Source organism: Malaya genurostris, chromosome 3 (genome assembly GCF_030247185.1).
Source record: "Malaya genurostris strain Urasoe2022 chromosome 3, Malgen_1.1, whole genome shotgun sequence".
Classification (NCBI taxonomy): Eukaryota; Metazoa; Arthropoda; class Insecta; order Diptera; family Culicidae; genus Malaya; species Malaya genurostris.
Genome location: NC_080572.1, coordinates 652,138 through 671,464, shown reverse-complemented (window position 1 = coordinate 671,464; position 19,327 = coordinate 652,138). Strand labels below are relative to the sequence as shown.

Below are 19,327 nucleotides of genomic sequence, written 5' to 3'. Positions count from 1 at the left end.
AAGTAAAAAAAGAAAACAATGAGAAAAAACAAATTAACAAACAATACGCTCGTATGTATTTCGATGCAGCCATATTATTCGCATTTTTCGCTTGAAACGCTATCTCTATTGAAAAATAAAAGCAGACAAATATAGAGGAAACTCGTATAGTTCTAGATAAGTAGTGGAAACGTGAATGAAGGTAACTCCGATAAACAAGGTAGAAGAAAAAAACGAGACGAAAACTGATACACGTGAACGCTAGAGAGTTTTTGGCCATATTTTACTTTTGATTTTGTGTTTGAAAAATTTTAGAGACTAGTTTTTAAAAAAGGAAAAATCATGCAGAACAAGAAGTGACGAAAAAAAATTTACATTGAAATGAAACAGAAAACAAACTAGAAATAAAAATGAGAAGGTTAGCAGTTTTCCATTGATTCTCTGATCGTGACTGAGACGAAGAAGTTGAAGAATTCCATGAGCTTTGCGAAACCAATTGTTTTTGCCTTTCTCGTACACGGATGCAAAAAAAGCTATTGAAATTCATAAGAAACAGTTAAATTTTCCAGATATGATTTTTTTAAGTTTCGCGTTCACTAAAAAGAGCCTTTTTCCAACAGCCTATAATGTGAAATCTAATAAAGATACTAAAATTCGCCCAAGCCATGAATGTGCGTCTTTTCCTTAACTTTCAAATAAGCGATTCCATAATACAATCTTTATAGTTTATATATTAAAAAAAATTAAAAAATAATAAACAAATAAAAAAAGCTCCAACCTAGGAATAATTTTTTTTCATTTTTTAGTTGAAAAAGAAGCGTTAGGGGCTTTGCTTAATCTTGAAAAAGTTTCAGAGTGGAAAGATTAATACTTTCGAAGCCGTGAATTATTCAATAACGACCCGCACGCGCGGGCGTACCACAGCGCAACTCGCTCGAATACGGGCTTAACTTGTCGATACATGTCGCGCCACTGATTGAATCCTAACTTTGACAGTTCATCGTCAGCAACGTTTCAGTTAAGATCGCGGTGTAAAAATGAATTTGAAAAATCAAGAACATTCGTTGCGTCGGGTTTTTTCTTCCCTTCTTGAAAAATTCGATTCTTTGCAAGCAAATGTTGTTTTGTGAGCACCGTGTAAAATTGTTTGAGTTTAATTATTATTTCAGGGGAAAAGCGTAAATATAAAAATTCATGATTTTTAATATAAAGACATCAAAAGTTTGATGAAAAAAATAGTTTCTACTTTTTGTTCTCGGAATCTCAATAATCCGTTTTTCTCACAAGATTCCCTACTTTCGTAACTAAATAACTTGATGTGTTTATCGTGTGCACTGTCTTACGAATACTCTAGTTTTTTGGCAAAACAGTTGAAATTCTCATTCTCTCGGATTTAGTTGCATCTTTTGCATGAAATTTTTGTTTCAATTCGGTAAGATAACCAGAATTCAATTTTACTCGTTTTCTGCCTACACGGTGCACATAAAACATCATTTGCTTGCAAGGAATCGAATTTCTCAAGAAGAGAAAAAGAAACCCGACGCAACGATTGATTGTGTTTTGACTTCATTTTTACACCGCGATCTTAACTGTAACGTTGCTTACAATAAACTGTCAAAGTTAGGATTCAATCAGTGGCGCGACATGTGTCGACAAGCTAAGCCCGTGTTCAAGCGAGTTGCGCTGCGGTACACACCGCGCGTGCGAGTCGAGTTTAAAAAATTCACTGCTCCGAAAGAATTAATCTTTCCACTCTGAAAATTTATCAACATTGAGTTAAACCCCTAAGGATTCTTTTAACAACTAAAAGAAGAAAAAAAAGTTAGGCAAAAGTTTGAAATTTTTTAATTTGTTCATTACTTTTTAACTTTTTTCATTAAATAAACTATAAAGGTTGTATTATGGAATCGCTTATTTAAAAACTAATGAAATCTGTATCTGTATTAGATTTTACAGTATAAGCTGTTGAAAAGGGCTCTGTTTTGAAAACGCGAAATTTCAACGTAGCAGTCGGAACAATGGTGGTTCTGAAAGAAGAAAATTTACCTCCTCTGAAATGGTTGCTGGGACGAATTACTGAAGAACATCATGGACCAGATGGCAATATACGGATAGTACACGTTCGTACAAAGGATGGTATTTATACCAGAGGGATCTCAGAGGAGGTCTAGTATCCCTCCAACGGCGGAGGCTGAGAGGCCTCCGCACACCAGTTAAATTATGTATATGTTGATTATTCAAAAAGATAATCGGTCATTTTTTTCTCAGTCATTACTACTTTTGACCCTTGACGGCTCTCTTGGAACAGTTCAACCAGAGATGCCTACAGCTAATATCTGCCAGTTTGAGGTTATTCTGTGGTGTCCGGTGATGGTTTCAGTAAATGTTGCATGTGTGGTACATATGCAGTTCAGCTAGAACATGTCTGGTTCGTTTTCGTTCAGTTGCAACGCTCGAGGTATCCATGGTCGCATTGGAGGAGGAGAGCGCTATCCTAATCCATGATACTGCGAAACGATTGTTGAAGAGCATGACCAGCTTACATCGGTATTCGAATCTCGTGATTCATAGTAGTCATCGAGCATACCTACAATGAAATGTCACGTAAGAACGTCCTTTCCTTCAGTTGATATTCATCCAGATGCCAACCGGCGTCATCGGAGGCCATGGGGCCTCCGATTCAGGCAAGTCGTTTGGTTTTGGTTTGTATTGATCAATATTAGATCTATCCCGTTTGCACACATCTCAGATTTCTACTTGTTTCACAATCTCCTAATCGAAAAGGCCTTTCAAATCAGATCGATCAATCGCATGTGTAGTAGACACAAATAAGTTCAGTTCAAAAGTCCAGTTCAGACGCCTTTTTTTAGGTTCAATAAAACCGTGTTAATTAGTTAAAGTGCAGTTTCAGTACTTTCAAGTTAAGTGTCCGAAAATCTGCATAAACAGGCTATGCAACCACTGTGAAACCCAACTTTTGAACCGAGGCCCGGAGGACCGAGTGTATATACCATTCGGCTCAGTTCGTCGAGTACGCAAGATGTATGTATGTAACAAAAATGCACACGCGATTTTCTAGGAGGTGGCTGGACCTATTCTAAAACTCAAAAATAGGACTTATTTCGATTTTTCAGAGATCGATTTTAACAAACTTAGATTTAAATAAAAAATCGTATCATCCCATGGATTATTCGAGTCCGACTTATGGTTTCGAAATTATGTGGTGAAAGAGATTACAAATTTCCAACCATTATTTGAGTGACGACAAAGAACGTTAAAAACTATGCGTAACTGTACTGAAAACTATTCCAACATGTACGACTTATTAGTTGATGGCAAAACGAAGAGGTTTTGGCCATCTCAGTTTCCGGTTCCAGAAGTACCAGAAGTAGTGGTCAACACCGCCAAAACAAACGGATCTCACCACGATCTGGGAATATTAAACCGATTTGCACAAACTTATGGTTTGACTCTACAGTGCTGCCACAACTTTTGTTGTTACCTTTTTACCTTTAGGGGCTGTCCATAAAAGACGTCACACTTTTTTTGACGATTTTTTTCTCCCCCTCCCCCCTTTGTCACAAATTGTCACAGAAGCAAAGACCCCCCACCACCCCTATGTCACATGTCACGAATTCAAAATAAACAAAATTCATCTCAATATATTCTCAATATGTATGACAAACCATACAAATATGAGGGAAAAATCGATTTATTACATGCTGTCATTAGATTAAAAAATATCCCTAAAACTACAAAATCATCGGAATTATTTTATTAATATCAATTATATAAATTAACAAAAGTATTTGGTTGGAATTGATGAAACATTTAAATCATATGTTTTATTCCTCCTAGGGGTACACAGATATATTATTGTTTTAGGTAAAGAATAATATTTCCTTAATGTAGCATACAGGGCTGAGAAAATAATGACCAAAACCTCATCAAAACGAGATCACTGACGGAGAATCTTTTCATTATCAGTTGATCAGTGAAATTTAAATCACATCGATCAATATCGGTACTGATCTTCCGTCACACAATGGGTAGTGATTTTGAGCTAAAATGATTCTTGATTTATGTAAGTTCAATCATTGGATGATTCGATAAGCTTTGATGTTGGTGGAGGAAAATCACATATGATCAGGATAAGACATGACATGATCTACGTCTGAAATCGTTGATCTCCCGCCCTTTTTCAAATGGAGTACAATTGAATAAAGTGCATCAGAATCAGATAAGAGAAATTCTTATGATATACTATTATCAATGCTAGAAAATCAAATTACTGAAAAAATTGTCAGTGCATAACTTAAGTTAAACCGTTCGAAGGCATCTTTTTCTTTTTTACTCATATTTAGCAAAATTTATTAATTTCGCTAATTTACTCGCTCCTCCGTGCACTTTTGCTGATCACAACAGAAATGATTTCCTGCATCACTCATTTCCGAATTTACAAGAAGAAGCTTTTACATCAACACGTTTTTCTATAGAATGTAAACGTTTATTGTGGAGATTTTTTCAGGAAATAGGGCAAAGCAGTAATATAATTAGGTATTTCAAAAATGCGCTCATTGAAAATATTGGACGTCACATTCCAAAAACCTCCCCCCCTCCTCCCTGTCACAAAAAGTCACGTTTTATGAAACACCCCCCTCCCCCTTGCGGCGTGACGTCTTTTATGGACAGCCCCTTATATCTATAGTGGTATCATGATGTTTTTCTCATATGAATCATATTCTCAGATATAGGGGAAGTTGGGGTAAAACGTAACTTCCTGGCATAATGCACCTCAAAAGTTACCAATTTTTTACACTGAAATTCCGTCATAACAACAGATTACTATAAAATTTTGGTAGCGATGGTTTAATCATATCTGGAAAAATTAAAAAAAAAAAACCAATTATGTCTCTATTATAAGCAATTTTTTATGTTCGTTCCATAGTAATTTATTGGGGTTAGGAAGACGATTTTAATTATGTAACCACAGAACTTCTTTGCCAAGAATTCGGGTTTCTAAAATTAGTTCTAATACAGACGATGTATTTGCAATTTGATAGAAAAATCGTCAAATATATCGTTTCATATTTTTGGGGGGTAAAACGACCCGAATTGTGTGAGGCAAAATGCTCAAGACTTCGCTTACAAATATTATCCATGAGTTGTCAATTTAATGAATAATAGTGAACAATCTTCCACCTGGCAAATATTTTGTCAACGAAAAGTCTAAAGCTTTCTTTAAATCAGAAGGAGAAGATTTATGAGAGTGCATATTGCCCCGTAGTTGTCATGAGCTTTAATCCATTGTTTTGATGGATGTTTAAGATCATCCTGCCTCTATGTTCAGATAATCGTCACTTCGCGTAATTTAGAATGTATATTTTTCATATTTTCCGCGACCGGGCGTCATGCCCCGTATATATTTCAATAAACAATTTTTAAGGGTTTTGGAAAATAAGATATTTCATCTATTTTTCAATGCATTCAGCGAGTATTTGTATGTAATTTTGAGAAGTAATGATTACGGTCATGCATGCAACTCTTTCGTGCTATTCACCCCGATTCTGCAATCCGACGGATTTGTGATACGAACGAATCTACACTTTCGTTCGAGTTAGAATTTTGCATTCTTTATTCCGTTCGACTTGTATGATTCGAACGACTCTCGTTCGGGAACACTTGAAATTTCGAACACTAACCATCAAAGCTGTCAACATTTACACGTTCTATATTATTTATATTATTCATTTCTTAGTAAACGAAGCCATCACACTTGTATAAACAAATTAGAACGATTATAAACCGAACAGAAGTAATTCGTACGCAAGTCGATCGAGTAATGTTCGAAAATTGAACAACTCGAACGAATGATATTCGAGTTCATACCCAACTCGAACGGAATGCAGAATGGAAATTGCACATTCGATCGGAATATTTCGAATCGATCGACGTACAGAATAGGGATGATTGTCTATAGTTAAGATATAGCTACATTTCCTTAGGGGGTACGTTTTACCCCATCTACCCCTAATACTGTGGTATTCAATTAAAAATGCTTTCGTTCGGCATGTCAGCAAAGCCATGGCGCTTCAGTGCCAATTAAACAGTGTTTTGCAAATAGCATTAACTTTACGTTCAAGTTTGCACTAAGCCGTCAACCCGGACCGGACTAGCTGCAAATGAAAGGTCTTTTTGTCAGCAAAAAACGCTTTCGTTTTTAGTTCTTCGATAGGTTGTTCACATTTTTAGTAATACGGGTTGGGGTCCACTAGGAGATTGATAGTACCTATTAGCTCTCTCCGGACAGTACCAGCCTAGATGCCGTGGGGAATCCGGCAGAAAAAATGGATCAAGAATAAATCCACTGGGTTCCTGCTGCCATGTCGTAAAAGGCGACAATTGCAGGAGTTTTTTTCCTTTCAGTTATCAGATATTTTCAATGTTTCACTCTATTACTCTATTTTACTAAATTATCTCTTCATTCAACCTATCAATTTCCGTCTAGCTTCGGAGAAAAGTTTTATTTGGAATATTTTCTTTTTCCATGTTATTGATTGTCTTTCAGGATTATAAATTGAATGATAAAAATCAACTATTGGGCAAATCCGTTGATATTACAAAGTTAATAGCAGAGATAACATATATCGGTATATGGAATACATTGTAAAAAACACTTGATATTAATATTTCAAACAATAAATTAATATTTTTCTAGATAGCCGGCTGCCCTGATCAACCAATATAACCAATTAATAATTTAAATAAATAATTAAAATAATAAAGCGGAAATAATAAAGAATCAAGACGCGCTTGAAATCTATTGACCTTTATTTGGTGATTTAAATTGATTCTATAACAACTGTTTAGAATATGTCAATGCAATGAATCAACTATTTTTTCTAAATCCTATTCATAACTTCATTTATAAAAAATAGGGAAGTTTTTATTCTTTACGCGATAGTATAGCAAATTTTTCTTTAGTTTCCTCGAAAAAAAGCTGTGAATCAAGACTTCCCGGGACTTCAATATAGGATATTGTTGAAACGTTCACTCGGGAAGTCAGTGAGTTTAGTGGTGAATCCGAGCATCTTGAAACCGGAACATACTGAGTCGCGCGAATAATACTAATACTGAAACTCTTACTAACAAATATCCTCCTCCCGTGACACTTGTGGAGTGCGCAGTAGTATATACGGCCTCTAGTAACATCCCTTCCCATTCCTTAGACGATCTACGTTCGGGCCTGGCCGGCGCCGGTACTGATCAATAAATTCTGGGATCCAAGAAGATGTACATTGAAGGATGATTTACCAGTCCCAGGTCGGATCATCTAGAAACTCCCTGTGCAATTTCAGCTAATCCCGATCAGTAACGGAGTAGCAACCAGCGGTGGTTGTTCACACTCAAGGTTGTTCACTTTTTAGTTATATAAAGTTTTATATCAAAATTTTTGAATTTTTGTTTTTTGACAATATCTAGCTTAATTGACATCAAAAACAAAATAGATTCCAAAATCTAGATACATCGCTGTAATACCTATCAAACAAGCCATAGTTTGTTGAAATCCGTCCATTTTTAACGGAGATATTGATGTTTTCCTGGAAGCAACTTTTCCTCCTTCAAAAGAATTTTGAGCGCTTCATCATAAAGCTTAAAACTTAAAAGACTGTGCACAGCAATCCTTTTCAGGACATTTTGCAAAATTTCAAGTTTAGCATGGTTCGTTTTTGCAATATAATTGTATTGTATCGATTCGAAATATTCGGATCGAATATGCAACTTCCATTCTGCATTCCGTTCGAGTCAGGTATGAACTCGAATATCATTCGTTTGAGTTGTTCAATTTTCAAACATTACTCGATCGACTTGCGTACGTATTACTTCTGCTCGGTTTAGAATCGTTCTAATTTGACGGTGACAAGTGTGACGGTTTCGTTTACTAAGAAATGAATAATATAAATAATATGGAACGTGTTAATAGTGTCGACAGCTTTGATGGTTAGTGTTCGAAATTTCAAGTGTTCCCGAACGAGAGTCGATCGAATCATACAAGTCGATCGAAATAAAGAATGCGAAATTCGAACTCGAACGAAAGTGTATGTCATGTCGTTCGTACCAGAAATCCGTCGGATTGTAGAATCGGGGTAAGTATTTTCGAACTCAAGGGATTTGCTGGAAGAACAGAACTTCTTACACCCATGTCAATCAGATTCGACTTGCAGATCCGGAGATACAGGATGATGAATGTTGAAAGATAATTGCAAGATTTTTTTTTCATATGTTACCATGTGATGAGTAACAAATTCTTTGAAATTGGATAATAAATTTCTCGGATTTGCAGATTCGGTTTTCCGATACTGACTTCCGCATCTGGATCTTACTTACCTTACCTAACAGCTATAGGCCTGGGGTGTTCTTTGCTGTATCAACAATACGTCTCCACAGCATCTGGAGACCTACAGGGTGTTAAATCTTAAAAATTCAAATCATCAAATGACGCATAAATGACGATACCAAAAACCGTGAAAAATGTACAAAGTTCGACTCAAAAGCAGAGCAATAATGCGGATTTTGATCTTTTCTCTCAGCAGACTTTGCAGCCGACTCGTAAGTGTACAGGACTGTTGCATGGACAGTGCTACGATCATACGAACACTAAGATCTGAATTAATAGACCAGCGTCCTATGCTATGAACCGTCGATCCGGGATAGGTTGAGTTGCGCGATGAGACTGGATCGTTGTTTTATTATTTGTTTTTCGATGACATTGGTTGTTACTGGAAGACTAACGGTAATATTTAGTGTTTTATATCGCTTACGTACCTCCAGTGTATCTTCACTGTTATTATAATCAGGTACTTCACGATTCCACGTAGATGAATCAGGCCCTGTCCACCAGAGTGGGTGGTTGACTAGATCGGACGGGGATATGCCCCGCGAAGCACAATCTGCTGGATTATTCTTTGATGTGACGTGCGACCAGTGCTTTCTCGGCAAGACGTCCAAAATCAAAGAAGTTCTGTTCGCTACATACGTATCCCATTTGCAGGGGTGACCGGATAGCCACTGCAAGACTATAGTAGAGTCTGTCCAGGCATACCGCTCGATATTGAATCTCTTCAGTGGTCCTGCAACTTGCTTCATAAGTTTCGCCAACAGTTCAGCTGCTTTAAGCTCCAACCGTGGTATAGAATTTTGTCTAACTGGAGCAACTTTCGTTTTTGCTGCTAGTAGGGTGACATGAACCTCGTTGTTGTAATCTACTGATCGTAAATATACTACAGCCGCATACGCCTCTTCAGAAGCATCCGAAAAACCGTGTAGCTGCACATTGCTATTGTAGTTTGATGCCCATCTCGGTATTTTGATCTGTTCTAGCTGGTGTAGTGTTTTCTTAACTTCGATCCACTCCTCTTCGATGGTGGGTGGCAGTAAATCGTGCCAATTGAAATCGTAGAGCCAACATTTTTGATAAAGGATTTTGACTCGTACAATCACCGGTGCAAACCATCCGAATGGGTCGAATAATTTGGCTGAATCGGATAATAGTTGATGTTTCGTATTCGGTCTATCGATTGGCATAGTAACCTTAAACGTGAACACATCTTCCTTTGGAAGCCAGTGCGTTCCAAGAGCTTTCACTATGTTACTATTGGGTTGGCATCGAACTGGTAATTGTATCTGATAATGACTCTAAGACTGCTGCTGAGTTAGAGCACCATTTACGGAGGGTAGAACCAGCCTCACTGAGAATTTCGTTGATCTGTTTAATGAGCTGTTTTGCCTCATTGACTGAGTCGGCACCGGACTGCCATCGCAAGGAATCCTGAGTTCTTTAAACCGTAAGTAACTGTCAAAACACGAAAGCGCTGTACGGGTTTATCAGTAATTTGGTAGTGATACTGTCCTCTTTGATGACCCCATGGTGAGGTAGGTATGTTAGTAACTCTTCGAGCAGTCCTAATCAATCTTCGTTGCAGGTACAATTTCCATGTGACCTAAATCCTGGTATTCCTGCATAAATGATAGGAACTGCTTCTTGAAATTACTGTCACTATCAAAATTGCGTTCGATACATCTTAATCGCCTGGTATCGGCTATCAGAGAATTTCCCAATGTGAGCTTCGAATCATCCATAGGTAAACGAACGATGAAGCGACCTTGAGCATTTCTTCGCTGTATGAGAAGGGCGCAAGCAGTTGAAGCGCATAACCTCGATGATTGTGCTAACTCTCTACGCGCAACCACGTTCATTTCCTTGAATCGTTCACAATGGTAGATCGGATGGTCCTTCGAACATTTGACACAGATTGATGATGATGATACATTTGCGTGTAATGATCGCACCCTTTCACTGTCATGTGTTTTCAAATATTCTTTCTTCATACCACCTCGGTTTACTCGTTTCGTGAAAGCTGTGCACGTCTCTAGTGTATCGCAGCGTTTGTGCAAGAATTCCAAGAAATCGACGAATGTTGGAGTGTCTACATCGATTATCTTTTGAGCCCACAAAAACCGTGTTTCTCTGTCGACTTTTTCCAGTAGAATATGAATGAACCACGGGTCTCGTGATTCGAACTCATTTCCAAGAGCTTTGAGTTACTGTTGTTGTTGACGGTTGATCAATGAACTCGCGAACTAGGGCGAACACCGTATACTTCTTTTTATCGTAATGCGCTTCCAGTGTATCACAGGCTTCTTTGTAGTTGGCGTCACTGGTAGGAAACGAATTAACCATTCTCTTCGCATCGCTGTCCAACTACGACAATTGATACTGAATCTTCAGTGAATCTTTCAGGTCTGTTCTGCTATGTATTGTTCTGACAAATAAATCCTTGAAGGAATGCCAATTTGTCCGATCTCCTTTAAATACCGCAATATTCAGCTGAGGAAGCTTTACGACATTTGACTGCCAGCGGATGTAGAGTTTGGTTGAATTTGATGCCTAATCAAAGTTCGTTGAGTTTTTACAAGCGCTCTGATTGCATCCCGTAAGTCGTTGATAGATTGTCTTGATTCGCTGCTGTAATTAGATATTCGATCTTGATTCTCTTCCGTATACAATCCCTTTGCTTTGAAGTAAATTTCGTCGATCTGCAATCGGTAGTTGAACACCGACGCCACATCAATTAGATTGCTGGTAGTTTCTGCTATCGTGGTCTGTACCCAAGTAACAATTTTTGTTACGCTAGCTTGTTTGTGACTAGTTTGCAACCAGATATTTGAGTGATTGTTACTAACATCTAACCACTTGCATGACTCAAAAAGCGCAATTTCTACTAGTTGTTAAGTCGGCTAAAAATAAGTTGTCGTTACGTTGTAATGCCATACTGAAATAACTTATCTTTTCATAACTTGTTTTCAAGTAAACTAGTTGAAACTTAGGCACCATCGACATTATAAAGATTGAATGAATCCAGAATACTTTTCTATCATCAATAAAAAAGCAGAAGAGTACTTTAAATCACAAACTTGATACAAGGTACAAATTTCACAACGATTTTAAAACTGTCGAGCGGAATTCAATTTTACTTAACTGTTTTTTATGCGCCTTCAATCAAAATCTGTTTATAAAGATATAAAAAATAAACAACAAAATAACGCTATGTTCAGAATGCTCAAAATTATTCCAAGTAGAGTGATTTCTCATCATTTTAAATTCATATATCATGAGAATTATAGAATTATCACAATCGATGTTCAATTCCTACATTATTTTCTTCGTGTTTATGACAGTGCATAGAACAAAAATGACTATTCTGCCTTTCAAAATTTTCGGCAAAAAATAGTTTTTAAAAAAAGTAATATCCTGGTTTTATTTATGTTTCATACACTTCTTGAGACTCCATTTTGTGTTTGCCATATTCAAGCCAACAAAGGTTCTGAATCAATGAAGAAATTATATGTTATAATCTCATAATATCTAAGTTATTACTACATCAATTCACATAGTAACGATTTACATAAACGCTTATGTATTTATAATGGTTTCGCAACCTTTTTTCAACTAGTAGCTAAAACCAAAACTTCGATTAAAGATATGTTAGAATCAAGTAACGATAACTTACAAATGATAGCTAGTGCAACGTTTCTGTTATAAAGAAAGACTGCTATCACCTTGTTTTAACCAGTATAACATAAAAAAAACATGTTCGTGTTCTTGTTGCAACATAGTTGGGCTAGACTAGTGGCGGATTGCTACTTGGGTACTGTATCGAAGTTACCGGCAAGTTCCGTGAGCTTGTCCTTCCGTTCGCAAACCTCTTCGTAGGACGGATTCCGAATGTTGAGCGATTCTGCAACGGATAGCTCCCATTTTACTTTGACAAACATAACCTCTCTTTTCGCACACAACTTTTCCAGTTCACTTTTCTCCATTGTATCCGGACGCGAAGGACCAAAATGTTTGGATATGAGAGAGGAGGAACGAACTTGGATCGGGTACTGACACTTGCGACCGAATCCAAATCGGAAACGCTCCGAATTCGGGATTACCGTAGCGTAAAGCGAAAAAACAGTAGTTTATAATAGCAAAGCAAGATAACAGTGTTTAGATTAACTAATGAATACCAAAATACTAATATGATAATCGAAATGTGTTAGGTTTAAAGTACTATGTATTGTGAATGACACGGCGAAGAAAAACTTATGTATATTGCCTATGAAATAAACGTATTTATGAAAAAAGGGCTTGTAACTCAGTTTATATCATCATGCAAACCTATACCGCATTCGCTTTGGCTAACGAGATGCACAGTGTTGTGTATGATTCTGTATGTGTTATGTCCAATGAACATAACATCCGAGGAGACAAGTCTCAGTACGGAGAAATTCTTTCCATCGGTTTTCCGGTATTCGTATTTGATCATATAACGCGATTCCATATTCCGTGATTTTCGGTCAGGGCAGGAAGCATCTTGTAAATCACTGGTAAGCCGTGTTTTAATTGAAGCTGGAATAAATATACGAACAAAGTCAGTTCAGAGGTTTTGATAACTATTTCCGATACTTACAAAAACGGAAACTAGGAACCGGTCAAGCCAAAATCAGTTCGCTTTGCCAGCTACTAAATAAAATACAATTGAAATCCAGTTTTAAGTACGATTTATTAATTTAAGTTTCAATCGGCCACAGTTCACTGCACTTGAGGACGGGCATTTCTTTCGTCAGTGGAAATAACAACCAGTAGATTTTTATTTTCATTATAATTGCAACAATGAAGCAATATTTAATACTTTATTTCATTCAATCATTCCTCAATTCAACTGTTTTTTTTAAGTTTTGTTTGTCGGTTTGCTTGATTTTCTGTTCTTCCAAAAATGGTTTTTGTTCAATTTTTTTCGCATCTCTACGATTCAATTGTTGTTCTTCGATTTTTTGCACGCTCCGATGCTCATTATCTTGTATTTTACTATGTTTCATTATCTCCATAGATTAACTTTCCATACAATGGTATAAGGGAGTTTGTTTTTTTTTTTGTTTGCATTTTGCATGCATTTGTGAGTGAGTGTTTTTGTTTGTTGGGAGGGGGCGGTGTGTATTTTCTGGTTATGTCTAATTTCAGATTGTTTCTTACTCTTTTTGCTTCGTTCGCTCAATCCACGCTCACACTAAACTTTTATTCTTGTTTTAAATGTTACACAGCTATATTTCTAACACTAAATCTTCTTGCTTACGCGTGTAGGGTTGTTTTCTGTTGCACATTTTTTCGCCACCTGTTTTTTTTTCGTCTTATTTTCTTCCATCTGCAGTAGTTTGGATGTGATTCATTTGTTTTGTTTGCTTTTTCCATCCATTTCGCTTGTTTAATTTCATCTCACTTGTTGAGTCACTCTGGCTACTAGGGACAGCAGTCGTAGTAGTAGTACTAATAGTATTCTCATTTGATAGCATCACTCCCGCTTGCGTTCCTTCTTGCTTTCAAGTTTTTTAAACTTAGTTCTCTTCTTTACTTAAAAAAAACATTGATCCTTTTTGTCTTAGTATTGATACAGTTTTCTGCTTCTCTTGTTAAAAAAAAGTCATAATAGTAAAGGAAACGAACAAATTGCGACAATTAAAAGAACGACCGTATTAAATTAAATTTTGGTCACGTACGTGTGTGTGTTGTGTTGCGTCTATGTGTGTGTGTGTTTAAATTTAATCATAACACTTTCATTTCGATTGCTATTTACAACAGTTTTAATGCTGTTGGGAAACATAAAGGACAAAATATGAAAGAATTAGAAAATAAGCAATTGTTTCAATAAATAAAAATCTGCGTGCATTCATTTTTAAAAATTATAATAATAATTCTAATTACACTATTTACAACATGTTTAAATTGGTTTTCTGCAAAAGCTGCAGCTCGAGTTTCCTCTCTATTCTCAAATTTCGTTCATTAAAAAGTAGTTTTAAATAATCTTTTTTTTTCTGCAGTGAAATGAATTAAAACGAATTGATAATTTCACGGATTTTTTCCCTTCCATATTTCGTATTACATTAGAGTACGGATTTTTATTTTCTTTATCGTTTTATCTCCTATCAGCTAATTCATATCATCTCCATTTGCTTAAAAACTTTGATTCATGATTTTTCACTCCTTTATTTTATATTATTTCATTTTATTCGGGCGCACACACCCAGAAAAAATTGGTAAAATTTGGAATATTTGAATTCTTCCTGCTTCATTTCATTCGTTTTGTTTCAAACGTTGGACCGGAGGGGGATTAAATTCCGTCAGTATTTACAGTTCGATGATGCGTTGATTCATCTTCTGTTTTCACTCTTTTGCAAATTCATTTTCACTTTATCGTTGAGTTTTTAATTTTCGGTATGGAACAATCTTTATCTCTTATTGTGTTCTAATGTCTAAAGAAAACACTGTTTATTTTTAATTGTTTTGTTTGTTTTTCATTCCGTCTGGTTGTCTTCTAGTGTTTGGCTTGTTATTTCTTTTTTTTCCTAGTGCTGCTTTCTCACGGGTTTACCAACAACTCTTTGCTTGCTTTTTGCTGGCCAGCCAGCCAGCCAGCCTAGCTCATCTCTATCTCAGTTTGCTCTCCTTACTTACGAATCTTTTGATGTGTATTCATATTCTTTTTTTTTTCGTATTCCACACGCATGTTTTCTGTGTTACGTTTCCTGTAATTGGAAGTTTGGGGAAAAATAGAGATCCTCATATTATCATGCATGCTTTATAAAATATCAACATTTTGCTTTTGTTTTCATTTTGTTTAGTATGTCTGATTCTCCAATGTACAGTTATTAATAGTAGTATTTGTTGTTGTTGTAGTAGTAGTCGTAGTAGTAGTTATAGTAGTAGTACTAGTAATAATAGTAGCAGACTTCACCCAATTTATATTTTCATTTTGCTCTTCCGTTTTGTTATAAAATACTATCCTACCAGAATAGTTTCTCTTACAGTTTAAACTTTGTACAGCTTGCGATCTGCCTCTGATTTTGTATTCTGTATGTGTTTCACTGCAATCATAGTGTAGCGCGGTGTAGGATTTATGCTTCCAGTAGCACCTTGTGGATGGTGGTTACGGGACCTCCGGGATTCGCACCGTTGGTTGTGGTTGTAGCATTCATTGATAATGATGCGGTGGTAGAAGAGGAGGATGAAGCGAGCGCAATACTACGGTTGGGTGCTGGGGAGGGAGATTTTTTCGAGAGGTTTAGTGGAGCATCAACCGCCCCGGAACCGTGACCAGCAATGTCAACTTGCAGTTCCAATAGGCGCGGTGACGGCGATGGTGCTGTTGCCATCGATGACGACAACTGGGGAGATCCAATGGGACCGATGGTGGTGCTAGCCGGTGCCATAGAAGCAACCGGTGGCGAGATCGATGTCGAATGTGGTGACTGGAAGTAGCGAATGCTACTGCTGCTGGAAGAGGAAGTATCAGCACTTACGGTGGAATTGAGCGACGGGGAAGGTGTTTGTTGGCGGGTGGTTGTAATTACACTCGTAGGTCCACCTTGCCATCTGGTACTGCTACCGTTAGTACTCGCTGACGAGGAGGAAAATGGACAGCCTCCGGTGGCCGATGAAGCAGACGATGAACTGCCATTACTACTGCTAGACATCAGTGGTGAGACCGATGAAGATCGTGGACTGCATACCTGTAAGCCACCTCGGTAGGGTGGCCCTTGATGATCTGTTGGATGGTGCTGAGCCTGTTGGTGCGATTCTCGCATAATGTAGTTGTGGATTATGTCGGAACGTTTCATCTGTTCCGGTGTCATCGTCGGTTGTTCCATCAACGATTTAGCCAGTACCGAGTGGGTACTGGACAAGGAAGACGACTGATGGCTTGCCGGAGGAGTGGCAGAAAGCTGATGATGGTGATGATGATGATTGTTGTTGTGGAGGCTTTGGTGTGGTGACTGATGCAGTGGACGCGTTAAATGCATATGAAGCTGGGATTGCGATTGCTGAGGAGGAGACTGTAGCCCTCCATGTGAATTGCTGCTGCTGTTGCTGCTGCTGCTGCTGTGCGCTGAAACCACTGAATTCGTTGACGCACTGGAACAGGATCCAGAGGACGATGACGGTTTAGGTGAATGTGATGAAATTGTGATTGTAGATGAGGATGAAGATGAACAAGGAGCTGGTTCTGCTTCACTTTCCCGTTGACGCATCGCTCGGAACTTTTTGTGAGGCTTGTATGCCTCGTCCATTAAACTGTTCGTGTCATAAAGCGGCGGTGCCTGGAGAACACGTTTCAAAACAGGCATGTTTTCCACGATGTGCCGTTTATCGTCCGATTGATCCTCCAATGAAGAACGCGGACTTGAACAGGATGATGACCCGCTACTGACCGGTTTATGATCATGCTTCTCGTTGCCAGACTCAATTCCAGAATCGGTGGGTGAGTCCAACTTCCTGTATCGTACGTGATGTGTTCCTACCGAACGGATTACAGGAGTAATCGTTAGGCCGTTTTGCGCCAAATGCGCCGCTCCACCAATAATATCATCTTCGGCTGATGAGCCGGAACTGGCTCGATGGCGTATTGGACACTGTCCGGATAATGTTGCAGCCAGCAGTGGTGCCGAGGCACTCAACGACGAAGCCGCATGTGAATAGTCCAGCGTCGTTTCGGTTGATTCCGTACTGGAAACCGAACCCATCGGACTTTTTGCCACATCTTCTACAATGTTTCCATCGCAGCTCCAAGTACCGTTCGAGCTAGGACTCTTGGCAAGCTCTTCTTCTGCACTCCACATTTGCTGTCGCAACATCTCTTTATGCTCCGTTCGGAACACCACTAGTTTCTCCGTGTGCAATGTACTCAACGTTCTTAAATCCGGCATCGTTCTCAGCAACTCTTGCATAAACTCCGGTTTATCTGGCCGGTTCTGAGATACAATCGACTGCAGGCAAGCCTTCAGCTTCGAGTACATCCGCTCAATCAACTCCACATTCCGCAAACCGGGCCGATCCGGGGTAATCAACACAATGGCACAGAACAGACCAATTTCCGCATCGGTTAGGTTCATCGAGTTCATCCGTTCCGCGAAATTGAATGTCGAATCAACCAAAAACCGTGCATTAGCTCCGTTCTGAATGGTGTCTCGACGCATCACCTGTCCATTCAAGCAGATAATCGAGTTGATTTGCGAATCAAACATGCAAATTAGGCGCACGAATAGCGCATCGAATAGTCCCGCTTTCAGCAAGGTAAACTTGTCGTCCTGGGTCAGCAGTTGAAAACCGGGAATCATACCGGCAAAGTCAATCACACCGCGGATGACGTGAGCAAAGCGCTGGCTAAACTCCTGCTCCGATTGTAGCTCCGGTGCCGGGTTCAGAGGGCATGCCTGCAATGAAAGAAAATACGGAAAAAATAATCAGCACGGTGATCGCAGGAAGAGTTTTGCAAAAAAAAAACTTCGAATGAAGCATGGGATCGAAATAATTGAAATAACTTGGATACCGCTATTACCGCCTACTTAGATGATGTCGTCGAGAAAACGTCATCCCCGTAAATTCCACCGTTTAAGATCCGTATTTAGAGGCTAGCAGTGAAATATGTGATTATGAATTTTTCTAACGGGGGGTTCAATAAATATTATTTTTGCTTCATATGTGAAACTTTCAGTATTCAATTTTCATTTCGTTTGCTAAGGAAACTGAATTGGAAATCAAGGGTGAATATATACTGTTTAATTTCTGGTATTTTCGGATTACTGTTATTCAGTTAATTGTGAAACAATATTTTAAATATAATAAATTATATCCTATAATATTTTCGATATAAAATTAGATGTAGCTTAATAACACCTTTCTTTTGCTTCGGACAGGACCATCTGGCGGTAAACAAATATAGTAAGTAATGAACTGAGTTCCTCCTACCGTGTCGTAAGAGACGGAATAATTTTTTTCCTGATTTCAGTTACCAGATATTTCTCATATATTGCTTTGAGTCACTAAGAATGATTTGAGGTCCATTCGGATCAGTTCGTCGAGATCGCAAAATGGTTGTGTTAGGAATTTCGGCACATATTTAGAATATATTGGTAGACGAAACCATTCCACCATTTGAAAAAGAATCCAAACTTGTTGCCAAAAAGTTCGTACTGTATCTAATAAAGAACGTTTGTAGGTGCACCTACTACCCTATGATTGTCCTATCAAATAAAAAATAAATATTCAGCACTTTGGTACTAACATATCGTGCGATAGGCCCTTTTAAAGTTAGGAAAAATAATGCTGATTACTCGAGATAGAGATAGACATAGAGATCAAGCATATGTTATTGTGCATAATTTTGTAGATTGGGCTTCCATCTACGAGAGTATATCGACTATTGTGTATATGGAAGTTGTAGGGCCGAACAGTGAGCATTAGGGCAAGGGCCTATCGTACGATATGCCCTAATCAAATGTTAATACCGACTTTTGTATTATTTCCACTGAAAATTAGGTTCATCCGTACTTTCTCAGACAGTTTTCATGGTCACATAGAACCCGAATTTCAATTCCGGAAAAAGAGGACGATGAGTGTAAAACTTTTCAATTTCATGGGCGTAGTATTATAAGTGACAATGTACGAAGAAGCGAATTCTTTAGAACCAGTCACATAATTCTTTTAGTTTGCAGTTATTGTAAGTTGATTTTACCAAACAAACTCACTTCGGCTATGTTGATCTCTGATTTTCGTTGCCAGTCAGAAACTCAAAAAATGGAATTCTCATCGAATTCTTAGAGACAAAATGATCTATTTTCACAAAATTCAAATATCTTATGGTCTCATTAATTTGAAATACTTGTTTTTAAATGTTGAGTATATTATAATTCTAAGGAAATCTTGATATCTTAAAGTTGTTCTAAAGTAGACCAATGTTAAGCTATTTTA

General features: G+C 37.8%; 2 protein-coding genes across 5 annotated transcripts in view; both read right to left on the bottom strand.

The window, feature by feature from the left end:
* Nucleotides 1-8,670: 8,670 nt before the first annotated feature.
* LOC131438143 (uncharacterized) lies at nt 8,671-9,564 on the bottom strand. The gene has a single exon (XM_058607974.1). It carries the CDS (start codon nt 9,562-9,564, stop codon nt 8,671-8,673), a length of 894 nt encoding a protein of 297 aa, XP_058463957.1.
* Nucleotides 9,565-13,172: 3,608 nt separating this feature from the next.
* LOC131439265 (ecdysone-inducible protein E75) overlaps nt 13,173-19,327 on the bottom strand; it is a 139,786-nt gene continuing 133,631 nt past the window's right edge. For all 4 annotated transcript variants that reach the window (XM_058610069.1, XM_058610070.1, XM_058610072.1 and 1 more), the window contains one exon: nt 13,173-17,790. In XM_058610069.1, coding sequence (XP_058466052.1) covers nt 15,475-17,790 — 2,316 coding nt within the window. In that variant the 3' untranslated portion in view covers nt 13,173-15,474. The remainder of the gene's footprint in view (nt 17,791-19,327) is intronic.

Coding starts and splice junctions, on each gene's coding strand:
- LOC131438143 (XM_058607974.1), bottom strand. CDS start 9,564: ATGCCAATCGATAGACCGAATACGAAACATCAACTATTATCCGATTCA.